Source organism: Drosophila innubila, chromosome X (genome assembly GCF_004354385.1).
Source record: "Drosophila innubila isolate TH190305 chromosome X, UK_Dinn_1.0, whole genome shotgun sequence".
In the NCBI taxonomy this organism is placed as follows: domain Eukaryota; kingdom Metazoa; phylum Arthropoda; class Insecta; order Diptera; family Drosophilidae; genus Drosophila; species Drosophila innubila.
In genome coordinates this window covers 33,523,682-33,543,084 of record NC_047626.1, presented here as the reverse complement: position 1 = coordinate 33,543,084, position 19,403 = coordinate 33,523,682, and the positions used below count along the sequence as shown (strand labels likewise).

At 32.7% G+C, this 19,403-nt stretch overlaps 1 protein-coding gene across 2 annotated transcripts in view; it reads right to left on the bottom strand.

Moving 5' to 3' along the window:
- Positions 1–15,306, bottom strand: part of LOC117794244 (voltage-dependent calcium channel type A subunit alpha-1) — a 189,000-nt gene extending 173,694 nt beyond the window's left edge. Inside the window, exons 1-3 of one of the 2 annotated variants that reach the window (XM_034634825.1) lie at positions 15,062–15,306; positions 2,685–3,003; positions 2,424–2,563 (exon numbers count right to left, since the gene is read on the bottom strand). In XM_034634825.1, the coding sequence (XP_034490716.1) occupies positions 2,424–2,563; positions 2,685–2,903 (359 nt within the window). In that variant the 5' untranslated portion in view covers positions 2,904–3,003; positions 15,062–15,306. Of the gene's footprint in view, positions 1–2,423; positions 2,564–2,684; positions 3,004–15,061 lie in introns of those variants that run through there. The other variant, XM_034634826.1, reaches the window with a different exon arrangement.
- Positions 15,307–19,403: the final 4,097 nt, after the last annotated feature.

The following is a 19,403-nucleotide window of genomic DNA, read 5'->3' as shown; positions in this document are numbered from 1 at the left end:
TTAAATTAAGTGTATATTGTATTTCCAACTACGAGGTCTTACTTGGAATTCGGGATACAAGCTTCAGTGGCCGTAATACACGAAAAGATCTCAACATGCGTAAGTCAACATCTATGTTGGCCTCAGCAAATATCGTCATGACACTGTTTGACGTTGGGATTGCCATATAAAAGTCGGTGTACATATATGTAAATTGTTAATTTAAAAATTCTTAAAATTGCATATTAGACTATTGCAATTCATTAATATATTCATCTGTTTTTATATCATAATTGATCTTGTCGTATTTATTGAAAATTATTGATTATTATCAGAGCTCGCAAATAACAATTGACCGTTCTTCGTTGTCCATAAATAAGTCTCATTTACAGACTCTTTGAGCAAACAGTCAGAGAGGAACCGTTCACTTCGTCTCCTAAGTTAAACGGTCTGCGCTCAACGAATAACCGAAATTGTTGTTTATCTTTTGTTCGGGGAACCGTTGAGCGTTTTCATGCGAGTCAGACCAGTGTTGTGCCATTACGCGTAATTTTTGAATGTCTACACAATGGTGACGACAATGCGTAAACAATGTCGACAATCCGTAAACAATGTAAACAATCCGTAAACAATGTAAACAATCCGTAAACAAGGAAAACAATGCATAAACAATGTGTACAAAAGTATCCTTCATAGGTTTGGCTAAGCTGCTGGTTGATTTTTGATGTTGTTTTTTTTTTTTTAAATGGCCTGAAACCCATGCTAAAAAAAATTAAAAACTAAAAGCTAAATGCAATGTGTCACCCAATTATCTATAATATTTATATTGTATTGATTTACACGTTAGATATAACTTATATTTATATAAAATAATATATTTCTTAATAATTTTGGTATTCTTAGTTAATATTTCTGTCGCCTTTAATAATGTCGATTGATCCTGTCCTGAATCGTTGATTGATCCTGAAAATCTCCTAAAACTCCATACATCTCCGTCTGAACAAGCGAGCAGAAAAATCAAATGAACGAATTAAATTACTCATAATCACGGACTTACCTCTCTCGATCACTTCTGTCATTCGACAAATCGAACTAATTTTAAACCATTTAATACAACTCCATTGTGGTGCACCATAATATTATAATAATGGACAATAAACAACTTTAATTAAATATAATTCATTTATATTCAACAATTTTATATAACTTTTTTCCCTTGAGTGCGCCAGCTCACTCTTCTCGCATTTTCGGCATTGTCTACATTGTTTACATTGTTTACACGTTTACAATTTATAGTTGACACTCAATTCTTTATACGTAGACAATCGTGTAATATACATGGTGTAGTCTACGTGGCACATCACTTAGTCAGACGTCTTTTTAAGCTTGTCACTTGGCTTTCTGATTAAAAGCGTTCGGTAATTCGGGAAATATGGGCCGTGAAAAAAATAAAAAAGTGCATAAATTTTTTAAATTTGATGCACAAGAAAAAAATAAATTTGCATATTATTAAAATAACTTTCAGGTTACAAATATTTCCCAAGAGTTTCACGCAAACGAGATGGCAACATTGAAAATAAGGCAAAGTGAACAAAACAAAACAAAAAGACCGTTTTCGATGAGCATTAATTTTTTTGGTCATCTGCTGACTCTCAATGTGCGAGCGATCAACAGAATCGTTCTCTCTAAGTTGTTATTGAAAGACCGAAACACGCATAGCTCACCAGAGAACACTCAACCGAAAACCGAAACGAAAACAAACGAAGTGTTTTGTTCAGAGAGATAGAGCAAGTGTGTATACATTTTTCGGTAATGTTAGTGAACAGACCGCAAAGAAAAAAACAGTCAACTATTATTTGCGAGCTCCGATAATTATATTTAATAAATAATATTATTTGGTGTTTGCTTCAAATATATTAAACAAATTAACAATAGAGCCTATTTTCTTAATGTCTAGTTATGGGCTCAACCAAGCAACCGAGAAGATATTTTGACGTTAAATGTATGTCAAGTTATGTCAAATAATGTCATATAATGTCATGAAAATAGCTCTCGGTTTCTATTTAACTGTACTATAAGAAAACAGCACTAAAACAGTGATGCCCAAAAGCACACTATACATTAAACGTAGGCCACGTTTGATAGGCAAATTCACATTTTGGACACCACTGACCTGAAGTGATAAACGTAACTTTCCTTTCATTAATTAAATTTCAAAGAAATAATGGATATCATATTAACCAAAAACAAGGTCGTTTAGTTAATATTGTAATTGCAAAACAATAATTTCTTTAAATAAATATGCCACTGAAAAATAACCATTAAATTACATTTAAATTATAAAAAAAAAGGTATTGCTGTACGGGATTGTCGCCAAAAATATAATACGTAGAGATACAAAAAAAAATGGTATTAGTAACCAAACAGTTAAAGTACATATTTACCCCGTCACTACAACGAAAAAATCCATGATGTTCCAAATATTCCTGAGATAGGAGTGTTTATGCAGAACAAGCCCTAAGGCAATGATCTTGAGCGATGCTTCTACACAGAAAATGCATATAAAATAGGCCTCTGTTTTCTCCTGTTTTGAAAATGATGAAATTCAATCAAATATGTTCCACAATAGTAACAAGAAATGTGGTGTTACAATATTCATCATCATTTCGAAAAATAAATTAAGTGAATACTTTTCAAAAGCTTACCAATTTTTGAGCCAATACTGTCTTGTCGCTTTCTGGCAAGTGTTCCTCTAGTGCCAACACAACACAGTTGGCTATGATTGTCAATAACACAGCGTACTCAAAGGGTGGCCATTCAATGATGAATCGTGTGTACTTTCTTATTGGGTTATCCTCGGTTAGGATAAACAATGACGTCGGACCTCCACCTGGTGGGTTTTCCTCTTTTTTTGGGCCACCCATTCTATCAGCTAAGCGATGGGCTCCCTTTCGACCCAAGTGCCCCCCGCCTAAGGAGTCCTGTTGATGCCCTGCTAGCACTGCTTCCTGAGCTGCTTCCAACCTAATATCAAAATAAGTAGAAATGTAAGTATTCATTGCCAAATTATCTGCAAAGTTTTCTATTTTAAATAGTATTCATTAATTAATGTTATAAAGCAAATATATCATAATCGATCAATCTACTGTATATATGTATATGTAGAGTGGGTCAATTTTTTTTCGCGACAAAGCGGTTATGCAATTCTTAATCTACGATGAATTCCAAGAAGAATTGCCCATGAAACCATATGTCTAAAGTCAATATCGAGCTTCCATTTTTTTCGAGGAAGGTTTTCATGTGTTTTGCATGGCAAAACTGTCTGTTAGGTAAAACTTTCCTCAAAAAAAAAAAAAAAAAAAACAGATAAAGGACGAATTATAATGAATTTAGAGATCAAAATTAGATGGCGGTCTTAACTAGTTTTTTTTTAATTGAATTTTGAGCATAAGCACTTTTGTCAAGTTTCAATAATAAAGTTAATTTTGCATTAATTTTAAAATTCAATTGAAAAGAGACCGCCAACTTATTGTTATCTCTAAATTCATCATAAATCGATCTCTATTTGGGTTTTTAACTTTTTTTTATTTAGAGGTAAGTTATTGTTTACAGACAGTTACCAATATATGAAATAGTTATAACTTCTCCGCAAAAAGTGGAAACTCGATATTATTTTTAGACCCATTCTTCTTAGAATTAATCGCAGATTACGAATTTCATAACCGCTATGTCCACTATTTTTACCTCCATACAAATTGACACACTCTAATGTATATATATATATATAAATTTTGTTATTGCATGTTTTTTTTAATCAGACGTCGCAACTTAATGTCTGCTCAAATCAAAAACAGAAAAGATTAAATCAGTTCAGTATCTTACTGCCCCGATCACTTTATTTCGGCGCGTTTGTGATGTCTGTCATGTGCTTAATGTTGAGCAACAACACAGAAGTGTCTGAACAAAAACAACTTTGACAAACATTTTGTACAAGCCAGAGATTACAAATTACGATTGTTTTGGTTTTTTTATACATCGAAAATCAAGGCCAAGGTTTGAACACATGCTAAAGAAAAAGAAAAACACCGTAATGAAACTTTTGATGAAATCTGTGTTTCACCATGATTTTAAAATTATTGATTTTTATGGATTCTCATCAACGATAATGATTATTTTTGAGTAATTTTATATAAATCTGACTATTATTATTATGGTGGAGAGGAAAAAATTAAAAACAAATACTCATCATTATTACTTTGATTTTTTTTGATATAAATAAAAATCACTTTTCATTTATCACCCAATTTTGTTGTATATGAGCATTTCCACAGCCACGTTACAGAAAAATGTGACAATAAAATCATAAAATAAATAAAATTTTAAAAAGTTTATATATATCAGAGAAGCGATTCAGTTGGATAATAGAGTTGTATCGAATCGTTCGGACTAAGATCTATTGAAAAAATCCCTAAAGTGACAAGCGAACTAAATCCCTGATTGTAGTTCAGTGACTAGATCCCAAAAGAAATCGTTCAGTGAATAGATCCCAAAACAAATCGTTCAGTGAATAGATCCCAAAACAGTTCGGTCAGGGAATAGATCCCAAAACAGTTCGTTGGTTGATTCGAATCCCATTACATCTGTTGATTATAAATATTAAAATTTGGATTCAAAAAGAATCAATTTATGGTTTTCATTAAATTAATACGAAATTCATAATTTTATAAAAAATTAGTAAAATGTTTGATAACAGGTATAAAAATTAAATCCTCAAATAAATTCTGTTTCATACGTTAATTTGTTATAAACAAATTGAAACTTCCTTAAAACCCATATCAATAACATGGTACGACCACAGTGTCCCTCAAACCAACTCAGTTGAGATATCTATACTCTGAACCAGGGGTGCTCAGTGCCTATACACACGACGCACATTTGTTTTTGTTGTGCACATAGCATATGGAAGTGTGAAAGCTTACACATTAGTAGGGTCCTAGTGCACATTGACAAATTACACAAACAATTTTTGACTTTACGTTTTACGTCCCTTTCGATCCTTTTAAAACAAAAACAATTTACACAGTCGCTCTTTTTCTATTCATTTTCTGACATGTCGCCGAGCTCAGCAACAACAATTTCATAGACATTGTCGTTGCATGAGTGACTCGTCACTTATTCGAATGTAATTTGTTGTTGCCTTATTGTTTCGTATACACTGAAACCGAAAAACTATACTTTGTTGTGAATCGTCTTTACTATTCCATTCGCATTTTTATACCCGTTACTTAAAAAATAAGTAAAAGGGTATATTGTGTTCGTTGGAATGTATGTAACATGGAGAAGGAGGCATCTCCGACACTATAAAGTATATATATTCTTGATCAGCATCAATAGCCAAGTCGATAAAGCCATGTGTGTCTGTCCGTCTGTCCGTCCGTATGAACAAAAGGATCTCAGAGACTAGAAGAGATAGAGATACCAAACTTTCACTCACAGACTTCTATATACCCCACGCAGATCAAGTTTGTTTCAAATTGAAGCTACGCCGCCCTCCGCCCCCGCAAATAGCGAAAAACCTTTCGCTCGTCTGTTTGAACAAAGGAATCTCAGAGACTATAAGAGATAGCGTAACCAAATTTGACAGACAGATTTCTATATACCTTACGCAGATCAAGTTTGTTTCAAATTTAAGCCACGCCCCTCCGCCCCGAAAATCGCGAAAACCACCACACCCACAGTTTTTATGATAATACGTTTTTTGTGAACGTAAACGTTATCTATTAGTATTATCTATTATCCCACTGAATTGCATCAAGATCGGTCAAGTAGAACGGCAGTTATGGCGATTTAATGTTTTCAAAGTAATTTCTTTAAACAAAAGGATCTCAGAGTCTAAAAGAGATAGAATAACCAAATTTGGCTCACAGATTTCTCTACACACCACGCAGGTCAAGTTTGTCGTACATTTTTATCACGCCTCCCTCCGCCCTCGCAAATCGCGAAAAAAAACACCACACCCACAGTATTTAAGATAATACGTTTTTGTGGGTATTAGAGTTGCAAGTTGCTATTATCTATTATCCTATAAAATCGCAGCAAGATCGGACAAGTAGAACAGCAGTATTAACGTGCCGAAGCTCTTGAAGCAAAATTAGCTCCTTAGAATATGCAATAGTTTTAATATTGTTAGACAACAAAAATGCATCAAATAATACTCAACTGGTTCTGACGACGCAAATATGACATTCGGCTTGAATCGCTACTCGACTCAACCCAAATGGTACCGATTAATCTTCAATGATGATGGAACTGGCATCTATCGAATCGTATTGAGCATACTCCTTGCATTTATGCAAGTGTAGTATGTTGTTGAGCGTGTCAAGTCACCGGTTACCATATAGAGAGGTCGCTAACCAAGGGGATTGACATTTAGCAAAATTATAAACCGGAAGAAGTTGCTAATTTAAAATTTTTTGAATCGACAACTAAGTAACAACAGCAACACAATATGCCAAGCAAACTTTTCTGTCATTCTTGTGCATAAGAATTCTCAACTGGATTCAGGCAATAAAATAACAAAAATTAATAATAACAAAATCCTTTTTTCTTAAAAAAAAAATTCTTAAAAAAATACTTTTATACATATTTAAGTTAAGTAACGGGTATCCTATAGTCGGGATCTCGACTATAACCTTTCCCACTTGCTTTAATTGTAATTTAATTTTTTCACTTGAAGAAACATGTTCCTTTTTTTCCAGTGTACTCATTGAAACCAAAAAAATTTAAGTTACATGTGTGCGTGCGATTTATTTTATTTGTATTGGTGCGGGCACATTCATAAGGCAGCTTTGAGCACCCCTGCACTGAACGAACGAACTATATGAAAGATTAGTTCGTTCATTAAAAATTGAAGTACTGAACTAAATCCTTCAATTGAACTACGATGAATAACTCTATTGGACAATATTTAATTAAAAATATAAAAGCAATCGACCTTTCCGAATAAAAGATATAGGCAAAAATATGCGATGACGTTGCGTTTCAAAAATAGAAGTTAGTTTTGAGTTGGGATTGAAAAATTTAAAACTCTGCGAAATCGACAAGACTTTTTGCTTTACACTTTTTTTAATATCATTTGAAACAGGAATTCAAACCTTAACCGAAACCGTAACCTTTAACCGGTAAAAACCGATTGAAATTTGTAACCGTAACTGCAACCGTAACCGAAAAAAAATTTTTCTCAGCGAACCGTTGCACACGACGATATGCAAAGTCACATGTGTATGTACATATGTTTGTTTCTTAGGGTGGACTGTGTACATATATAAGTGCGACTATAGAAATACCCTTCATATTTATTTATATTTACATACATACATGTGTATATAAAATAAATATATCAACAATGGGAGTATTTATGTTAATTATGGTTAACCCTATTATTTACAAATAATTAGCTTAAATCAGTTGTAACTGTTTAGTTATATACATGTACATATGCAAATATATTTAGTTAGCCACACGTTTTGTCCTCACGTTTTGTCTTGCTGCCCGCGATTGTTGTTTTTTGTACTCCAGTTCAATCGGTACGGGCTTTGAAAAGTGCACAAGTGCGTGTTTGTGTTTGTAAATGTGTACAGCTAAAGTACATACAGTGCGTCAAGTAACAGTTTTAACAAGGAAATAAATTGTAATTTTTGTAAAGAATTTTTTATGTTTTGGTGAACCGAAAACGAACCGGTATTTCATAACCGAAACTTACCAAAAACCGGTAACCGTTACAAAATCGATATTAAAGGATCTTGCTTAACCTTTAACCGAAAACCTTAATGCGAGAATAACCGAAACCGTAACCTAAACCGATATTCGTTTCGGTTTTAATTCCTGATTTTAAATAACGCAAGTTTCTTTTTCAGGCTAATGCATTTTAAAACCTTATCCCGTTATTTATTCATAAACCTTAGTATGACACATTATATGACGTGACGTTACACAAAATTTCTCTATGATATGATAGAAAATTAATGAATGCTTAGATTAATCGGGCCTGTTCCGAATTCCGAAAACGAGTGTAATTGCCAAGAATCGAGTGGATTGCTGTTCCGAATCCCGAAAATCTACAAGAATTATCGTTTTCAAAAGAATATTTTTATAAACATCTATAAAATATAGCATGAAAAACAGAAACCGCGCAGAAATGACTAAGCAGAGCTGTTCAGAATCTCATTGAATACTAACGATACTAACTCTCGCAATTGAAAGCTGCTAGAGTTACTTCAATTTAGTAACAAAATTCCAACAACGAATTTTTTGTCTAGTTTAGCTTCCATGTGCAACATTTTACATGAAATATTTAAAATGAATTTTCAAAATAGTTTTAAATAATTCTAATCGGATTTAAAAGGAAAAGTTAAGATTGAATGTTTTTATTTATGTTTTCATGACAAGTCTGGTTTATGTCGATATGAACAAACACATGCACAAGACTGGCAATCAGCCTGTCAACCATGGAGAAATCTGAAATTTGTACAGTGCTAAAATTCTTTGTTTTGGATAGTTTATCTGCAAGCGAGATTCATACCAAGTTGGTAATAGATGCCCCTTAGAGTTTAAACGAGGTCGTACGAGTGTCAATGATGACCCACGTTCTGGACGGCCAAAAACTGCAACTAACCAAGAAATGAATGATGCTGTGCATGATATGGTTATAGCAAACAGACGATTGGCACTGATACAAATACGGAGGCTGTGCACATCTCAGAGGAACGGGTGTTTCATATATTAAAGAACGTAACCAACGGTTTAAATCATGGAAAAAGGTTATGGCTTCAGTTTTTTGGGATGCGAAGGGAATATTGTTGATTGACTACTTGCGAACTGCTAAAACAATAACAGGGGAATACTAATGCACTCTATTGGACCAACTGGATGCGATGATTCGTGAAAAAGACCTGTCTTAGCGAAGAAGAAAATCCCCTATCATCAGGACAATGCTCTGGCCCACAAAGGTGCCTTGGCAACGGCAAAATTGCGTGACTTATGTTATGAATTGTTGGCACATCCACCATACTCACCAGATCTGGCACCCTCTGACTTCCATTTGTTCCCACACCTCAAAAAATTCCTACTTGGGACTCATTTTTCAACAAATGATTAAGTGATAACTGTAGTAAAAGAGTATTTTGAGGACCTTCGAGAAGAACACTTCAGAGGGTGTAAACGAATTAGAAAATCGATGGAAAAAATCTATTAAGCTCAGAAGAGATTACAATGAAGAATAAATTTAGTTCATTCATTATTTTTCATTCCCACTTTCAAAACTTTTCAAGTGACCTAGTAGTATAACGTTCGATATCGTTTCGCTTAAGCTTTTTGAAAACGTTCGGAACAGGCCTGAATATATATAAACTTTTTTGTAGATAACAAACTTTTAAATCAGAACTAAAGTGTTTTTTTCGCATGTTGATTAGCTTTTTGATGATGAAAGACTGATTTCATAAAAAAACGGTTTAATACTATATACTCTCAATTTAAAAAGTCAACTTTTAAGAATAAGTCAACTTTTTAAAAATAAACAAAACATAAATTTATAATATACTAGGCGGCCCGCCCCCTGCTCATTTGGCGGAAAAAGTCTTGGTAGAAAAAATTTAAGACTTGGCGTGCAAAAGCAAATTTGCAAAGTTTTTCATAATATTTGAGTTATTTGGTTGCTTCTTCATCTGCATTTGTTTCTGTTTTTTTTGCTGTTGTTGTTTTTGTTGCTAGCTGGCTTGCTGCTGTTGTTGTTGGCCATAACAATATGCCTATTGCTGTAACTGCTGTAGCTGCAAATTATGCTGCAGCGCACCCACCGATCTCTCGCCGCCAAAATTAATTTTCACCTATTAGTGATGGGCATCGCCATTTATTGATGCAAAGAAGCGATACTTATGCAAAGTAAATATCATTATGACATTAAAAGCGATGCATCGATAAGCATACTAAATGCGGCATTTATTTATTATCATTTTTACAAACAATTCGGTTTTTTTTAGCTTAATTTGAAAAAACAATTATTCATTTAAAAAAAATAATTTTTTAATAAAAATCAGCTTATTTAGGGAACCTTTAACAGCTGCTAAGCAAATTTGATATGTTGCAGTCCTGGGTTTAGTTTTCTTTGGTTTTAACAAAAACAAACAACAACAAAAATACGGAATGTAGCAACACATTACTTTTAATATAAAAAAATTGAAAAAGAAAAAAAATTTAAGTTAAATCATTCTATTAACACAGCCAGTTAACAGTAGCTTTGGCATCTGTTAAACAAATTTTATGTTGCAGCCCTTTAAGATTTTGTGCGTGATTAGCACAAGAGAATAACAATGACAAAGCAGCAAAACAAACAACAAAAATGCAAAATGTTGCAATATTTTATTTTTAATTTCAATAAATATTAAAAAAATAAATAAATTAAAAAATAAAATCTTGCTTGGTCTGCCTGAGTTTGAACCCACGTTACCGTGTGCGTGAGTCTACGACACCATCCTCTGCACTATCTAGGTTCTGAACCCGCTGGCTGACCAAACGCTGCTATATGTAAATCAAAATAAACGCGAACTTTGACATCGAATTTAACGCACTTATAGGGCGAATTTTCCAAAACGCCGTCTTAAACGCCAGCGAACTTGTCATACCTGTGTTGTGTTAAAATTTCAAACTTGTATCTTGAGCCGTTTGGCCTGTACAATGCTCAGTCAGTTGGACAAACAACTTAATATATATAGTTATTTATATATTACAAGGGGACTCCGCTTCGCTCGCGGAATTGAAGAGTGAAAAAGATATATTTTTCTTGAATAAACTTCTTTAACGCAAAAAAAAAATTACTTTACTATTTCAATAAAGCGCTCACGTTTTAATTCAAACAACCTGATAATTCAAACAGTCAATTTTTATCTTTAAAATATTCTGTAAGCCGGGCACCACACAAATTTGTTGAATATGAAATCCGATCACATTAAGGATTTTCAATTTAAGAGCAAAGGGACGTTATTTCTAGCATTGGGTTTATTCGGCAGGTTTTTTAGTCAGAAATCCCTTCTTTTCTTCTGATGGATCAGTAATCAGTACCTGTTAAATCACATGATACCTTCTTATACAAATTTTCAAAAACAAAAAGTTTTTCATACAAAAGTTTAATTTAAACCCGATTGTTCCTTTGGCAGCTATATGATACAGTCATTTGATTCTAGCGAAATTTGGATAGGGTGTAACATATAGTAAAAAGGACATATTCTGTGAGTTTGGTTGAGAAAACTTAAAAACCAAAAAAGTTTTTCACACCAAAAGTTAATGTGAACCCGATTGTTCCATTGGTAGCTTTATGATATAGTCATTTGATTTTGACCAAATTAGGACATGGTGCATGTATATGGTTAAAAAGACATATTTTGTGAGATCGGTTAAGATAACTCAAAAAACAAAAAAGTTTTCCCATATTAAAGGTGAAATTGAACCCGATTGTTCCTATGGCAGCTTTATCGTATAGTAACCCGATTTTGACCAAATTGTAAAATATCGTTAATTTAAAAAGAAATATTAATAACTAAATAAATAAATACTTAAAAAACTTCAATTTGTACAAAGGTTAAATTTAATTGATACTTGTAACTTTCAAAATTTTAAAATAAAAGAAAATTGAACATACTAAACATACATAAATACATATACATATGCAAATTTAACATTCATAGATTAACATAATTTCATGACCAATTGAATTAACCGAAGAAATGTATATTAACATAAAATTAATTAACATAATTATTATAATTAACATTCATATAACATGTCTAACATAAAATTTACTATGTTAATATAACATTGATATAACATGTATAACTTAAATTATATTATGTTATTATAACATTCACATAACATGTGTATCTGTTGTTACCCCCACCCCTCCAGACTGCAATGAAATTTTCGGCATAGATCACAAAGATGGTAATCTATACGGTTGCTGAATTACTCTACCTATTAAATTGGCCTTGAAATTGGATATTTTAGTTTTTTGTTGATTTAGGAAAATTAGAGGGCGTGGCAAAATTCTAAAGCAAACTTGATCTGCGTGCGCAACATAGCAGTCTTGTAACTTGTAATTTGGTAGCTCTAGCTTTTATAGTCTCTAAGATTCAGGTGATTATATGTCTTCCAGATATAATACTTCATCAAATATCTTTTCTGTTTATTAACCAATCTCGATGCAATTTTAGCATACTTTAGAGTTCGTCCCCCCATCCTGTCTCAAGGCTGTAGTTTTAAAATTGATTTTGTTATTAGGTTTTATATCATTTCGGTTAGCGAACGTGGGCATGGCCAAATTTAAAAAAAAAAAATTGATTTAGGTCAACATCTTATTTGGTTGCTCTAACTTTTATAATCTCGAAGATAAAGGTGTTCAAAGTAGTGTACCATAATTGTCACAAATCTAATAGGCTCTAGTACCCATTTTTTTTGAGTGCCGAGCTAAATATCTTGCCTGGTCTGGGATTTCTTCCCATACATTTCTTTTTTTCCCTTAGCATTTTTTGTCGTTAGTTCTTGCTTTAATATCACTTTTGCGATAGAAGTTCACTTAGATTATTACTTTTAGAAAATTTAACTTAAATGAAAAGATGCTCATAGTAATAAATAAAGCTGAAGAAAACACGACCTTCAACTTTAGAGCTTGATTTCTCGTCAATGCATCTAAGAAACGACGTTTAAACCTTAATTTAATAAAATTTTGATGTTTCTATAGAATAATAAAAAAGTTTATAAATATTGTTCGGTAGCTTTTAATTTTTCGGTCCCGGTGGACCAGGAAATGCCCATATCCTTTTAAAAGAAACGCAAAGGAACCACCCAAGGCAAAAAAGCTATTGAAAATCATTCATAGCTTTTGACTTATTTCACTTGATTCATCGCGAAGTGATTACAAAAACTCTTGAGCTCTAAATTTCAGTCAGTTTTTTTAGTTGCAACAATATTGGGAAAAAGTCCTACTCGTTAGCTATAAATTGAAAGTGATTTTTGTTTTGATTAAATTTATAAATAACACAGCCACACAAAATAGAAGTGATGCTCTGATCTGTAGGTCTCACTATGCTTACCATATGGATTTAGGGTCGCTGAATCCGAATAACCCCAAAAATCTAATATGGCGGACACTTTGAAAAATTTATCGGACTCGCTTGATTGTTTTAGGGGTCGCTGCCCACGAATTTAAAGTCAAATTTTAAAATTTCAAAATTGCGGAAAATTCGCCATATTGGATCCGTCATTTTAAATTTTTTAAATTTGACTATAAATTTGTGATCGCGACCCCAAAAACCCCGAGAATCCTATTTTTTTTTTCAAAAGTGTCGGCCATATTGCATCTGCCATTTTAAATTTTTAAAAATTGACTTTAAATTCGTGATCAGCGACCCCAAAAACCCCCGGGTAACGAGTTTCACAGGAATCCAATGAATTTTTCATAAAAGTGTCAGCCATATTGGATCCACCATTTAGAATTTTTACAAATTTACTTCATATTCGCGATCATCGACCCGTAAAACACCGGGGTAAAGAGCTTCAAACGTGCTGCAGAAAAATGGATTTCGGGGATTCGTATTCAGCGACCCAAAATCCATATTGTAAGCATAGTGAGACTCCCAGATCAGAACATCACTTTTATTTTGTGTGGCAGTGTAATTATATGTGATTTATATTTTTTTCAATAAAATATAAAGATTATAGTCAGATTTTTATAAAATGAACACCCTTATTAAATTTGTTATTTTTTATTTAACATTTCTCAAAATTTACTATTATCATTGGAGAAAATTTTTGAAAATAGTCAAGACATCATTACTATGCAATTTAAAAAAAAATGTATAATTATTACGTTCACTGATAACAGCTTAAAAATATGAGTTTTTAAGAAGTTTTTAATTGCAATTTTAAAATCAAAACAAAAAAAGAATTATAAATTGTTTAATGTTAAAAAACAATCATTTTTTGTAGTTAACGATATTTTTACTTTTGACTAGGGATTTTATAATTAAATAAACTTGAATAAAGTGTTTTTGCTTGAGCAATGAAAACATAAATGAATTTCAAATTATGTTGAGTTTTTCGTGATGTGCTCGATAATAACAGTTTTTTTCAGACAACTTAAAGTGAAGCTTAACATTTGCGACTTCTATTGGGCACTTGAATTAGTAATGAGCGTTACACACAATGGGCGGCCATTAGTATATGAACCAATATTTTCTTTTGATTCAATCGTACAGATCCGCATTTAATATTGCCTCGCACATGTCGATCTTCGGACCAGATAAAGTGTTTTGCGGAGTGTTCTTCCTCATTACATTAATATGAAGTAATGTGCGCCAGAGAGTCATCGAATCTTAGTGCAAGTTTACGGCGAGCATGCTCTATCTGAAAAATCGTTTCACATGTGATTTGATCGCATGAAAAATGTCAAGTTCATGGGTTATTCCCGGCCAACCATCAACATCCTTCGCAAAGCCGAATATTCATGACATGAAGCTGATGCTATGTAATTGGGTGGGATCATGGCGGTATTTTCTACTATACGTATGACCTGCTCAAACCGAATGAAACGATCACGGGGGAACGCTGTCGGACTCACTTCATGCGGTTGAGCTTCGTACTGAAGCAAAAACGAAAGGAATCACTACAATGTGATTTTGTAGCATGACAACACTCGGCCACCCGCCCTATTCTCCAGACATAGCCTTTTCCGTCTACCACTTATTCCGGTCAATGACACTTGACCTTTCCCAGCAGTAGTTCACTTCATATGAAAAATGGGTCAACAAATGGATTGCCTCAAAAGACGAGTCGTCCTTTCGAACTGATATCAGAAAAATGCAAGAAAGCTGGAAAAAAGGTGTGGCAATCGATGGACAGTATTTTGATCGATATACCTGTAATCATTTTAGCACAATAAATTCGTAAATTTTGAAAAAAAAAAAAAATAACGCTTATTATTGAATCAAGGTTCCAATACACATATTCAATTAATTATAATTAACGATAAACATACCGTCACTAAATCCAATTTCTGATACTTTTGTAACGACCGCTCGGCCATAATTATATTAAACAAGAAGATGAACCACAATACGCATTTGTCGGGAGTGACACGCCGTCCGCATGGCACAATAGTGACAACTCGACATTGAAGTGGGATGGCACTGTATTTGGCAACAGACGCGTCTCCGCTGGACGCTGCAGGTCCGGTCCGGTCCAGGCACTATTTATGAGTGTACCAATGCGAATTCTTCTCTGATGATATTTTACGCACTTAAAGATTTTTTTATATTATGTTATTATTATTATGACAACTACTAGCTTTGTCTATTAACTTGTTTGGTTTGTTTAATGCACAAAATGCTTTTTATCGAACACAAAAGACTAAATTTCGAATTAAAAGTTTTTTTTATTATTAATATTTTTTTTTGCGGTGGGTCGATCGAAATATTTGTATTTTCTATATATTTTCGCGAATACGGTTTTACTATTTTTTTCGTTGTCCTGCATTAAAATTTGAAATTATTCATTCACATTGGTAATCAGATGTAAATATTTATATCGTCGCTTTATTAGTTGTATTAAAGTTACTTTTAGTCTATCCATATATTTCAAAGTTTCATTTATAAATTTTATCAGAACAGTTAGTCTTGGTTTCAGGTCGATACAGTTCATGACCTATCGAAATACGCACACACTCACACATACACGTGTATGTATTCAAAATACATATATACATGTATTCATATGCATTTATACATATATAAACTTGCATAAATAGGAGTATATTATCATGTAATTTACACATATACATACATATGTAGATAATTTAAAAATTCAAATGAATCTTAATACTTTTGTTGTTGTTTATTTGAGAATGTATTAATGTACATATTTTAAATATCAGTATAACATTCCAGTGCTGGAACACGCTATGAATGAAAAGTTAGGGGATGAATCGGTCTGAACACTGAACACTGAACAAACACACTCACAACGTACAAAAGAACGGTCATGAAAAAATTCAACACTCTGTGTGTGGTGTAATGTGGAACGTTAAAAACGTAAACGTTTGTGACTTTACTGGAAATGGGAAAGCTTGACGGCACCACAGCACAGACTAGCCAACTCTCCACATATAAGAATGAAATCGAAACGTACCACAGCAACCCTTCGTGTTTACATTTTGCTTTTACAGTAGCTTGGCAGGACATTGCAAAATAAGATATAAGACTTCATTAATTAAATGTACATATGTATATATTTTCAGGAAAAAGGTAAACATCTTTCAATAAATACACCTTATAAATGTTTAATAAATAGTAATATGTTTACTAATAATATAGGACTAAGTAAACTATATGTACTATGTTGTTTTCATTTACAATTCACATTCACAAAATGCTGCAACCTATTTATTATCTATATAGTGTTAAGAAAAAAATCATTCTTTAATTAAATACAGAGTTAAAACGACACAATTAACCACTTTTAATTAGAAACAGTAAAAATGTCGAAACTATTATGGTGGGCAATACTGCCACCATACCATAATACAGTGACGTCATGAAGTTATTATTTGCTCGGTTGTCACGGAACATGATGAAATAAGTAATAGGGTTTCGTCGGCAGCCGAAGCTCGTTCGTTTATTTCCTAGCTTCACGATGCAATACGTTTTGTGCTCTCGTAGGCAGCCGAAGCATTGAGCTAAGGGAATAACTTTGCCGACGAGACCACCATATACTTATTTCATCATGCCACTGAATAAGAAAATAACCCGAAGCCTGAAAAATTGTTAACAGTAAACACATGAAATAGGAACAGTGTAAGTATGTATGTATGTAAATACATAGATAAATTTAAACATATGTCGAGGTTTATATCAGTGTTGCCATTGTAGCATTTTTATTGCACTTTTAATTGCAAAAGCTAGAAAAATTGTGAATATGCTTTTAGCTATATAGGTACATAGCAATTTTAAAATATTATTAAGCTACTGCAATTTTATCATTTTATTGCTATAAAAAAATATAAAGAATTTGTCGACTTCGCGACGCGTCGTCGAAATATCATTGTTGCTGAAAATAAGTTACAATAACATTTTTTTGCTTTATAAACGTAGTAGTCGCTAGTCCCAAATCTGTTTAAAATATTATCCATTTTTTTAGGGGTCTTTAATTTTGATTTTCTTTTTTTGAGCTATTTCTAGCAATTTCTCGTTCTCAATTTAGCAATTTTAGCACACAATATTCTGGCAACTCTGGTTTATATGCATGCTTACATACATACACACACACACAAAAATAAAACGTTGTCTACTTTCTAGCGCTTTGCCCTATTTTCATTCTTAATTAATTAATTGAACTCACTCATGTGCATTTTTGTGGTAATTGCATTTACGCATGTACACAAAACAATAAAAATAAAAATATTGCCTATGATACAGTTTTCAGTCCTTTTGTTGCACAATTCAATTTTAATTTTATTTTTTTTTTCATTAGTATTTGTTTATCTGAATCTGTTAATCCCTTTTATTCCAGAGTATAATACTTGCAAGAATTTCCATACGAAAATAAGCTCACAGCTAATTTGACCCACTACATTTTTTAAGGTATTTTTTGTTATTATTAATTCAGATAATTTATGTATTTATATATAAAATATATACCATAACAATATTTTGCGAAAGTTAAACAAATCTGCGAAAAAATTTAAATTATTGACAACTTAATTCATTTAAAATGAAAAATATGTTTGTATGTATAAAATAGTGGTTTTAATAAACTGGAACTCACTGTAAGTGCGTACGTACATATGTATGTATTAGTGATGTACAAATATATCGAAATATCGACAACTCGATTTTCGCGAAAAGATTATCTAGTACTTTAACTCGATGATTTTTTTTGACGATCTATCGAGTTGAATTTTTAATGAACGTATGAACGTAGTAAATAAACTACAAAATTGTCAAAGTTTGAATTAGGCATGAAAACGAAGAAAGAAAAATAAGATTTCTTAAAAAAGGAAGTGTATTTAGTGACTACAATTACGTTTTCAAATTAAAAAATTTTTTTTTGATAAAACTAGATATTTGCAACTCGATCTACTATTTGCGATATATCGGAAACTCGATACTTATTTTTGCCGATTTTCTATTTCTATATAAAACTCGATCTAAAGTTTGGATTTACATCACTAGTATGTATGTACATACACATATTTAATTCACAAGAATGAGTGTATGAATGTGTATGTACTCATATGTATATGTACATATGTATATTTACATAAGGGTAAATATTTTTAGTTATTTTCTATTAATTTGAATTTGAACTTTTGCTACGTTCGAGTTGCTGCTTTTGATCCAATTCATTCACCTTCCGAAGCATACACGTCACAACAACACACGACAGTCGATGTTACCGAAATTCACTTGCCGTTGTCAAAACTGGCGTTGACGCTGACGCTAGCTGTGACGCCTTCGTCGCCCACGCAACATTCCAACCGTTGTACTTCCAGCCCGCTGACCCAACTCGCACACACTGACACTTGCGCTCACACTGTCGCAGTTATATACCCAGCAAGCATTTTTTTGTTAATCGAATTTAAGTTGTCATTCCAAAATGAGTCTTTTTCAAGCCGTCTTGATAATTAAAAAGACACTAATCTTATGCGCGACTTACAGAAGACCCGAAAATGTCGCATGTATATGATCGAAAGTGATTGCTGGGTAGTCGCAGTGGTATATATATATGCAGATGCACGAGTTTACATATTTGTATGTATGCTTACAGGTACATTTGTATGTACATATGTAAAGTGCTTATATTGGGGCTGTTAATTAGTTGTAATGTTATATGTAATCGACAAATCAACCAACAAACATGTGGAAACCTCTCCTTAGTGGTATATATGTATATATAAATACATACACATACATATGTATCGATTTTGGACTACTGAATAAGCGGCGAACAAATTTATCGTTAAATTGAAATCATTTTTTATGGTTTTCGTTTCATTTCCAAAATAGTCCTTCCACACAGAAATTTCACAATTATACGCTTTGAATGATTGTAAATTTATTTTCACCACCCGAGCTGCATGTACATACATACATACAAACATTCGCATAATTGGAGACAAATGGCCAAAAAATTATTCAATTATCAAGCACCGAAAATCTGAATTTGTTAACATTTCATTTATCGCAAAAATAAAAAACAAAAACCGCTCTGATCGACCAGTTTACCGATTTTGTGTGTCACTCGTTGGATGAAAAACTTAACGCAACTCGATGAGCAACTTTTTATTACACTTCGCACATTTCACTACAACTACACGCACAACA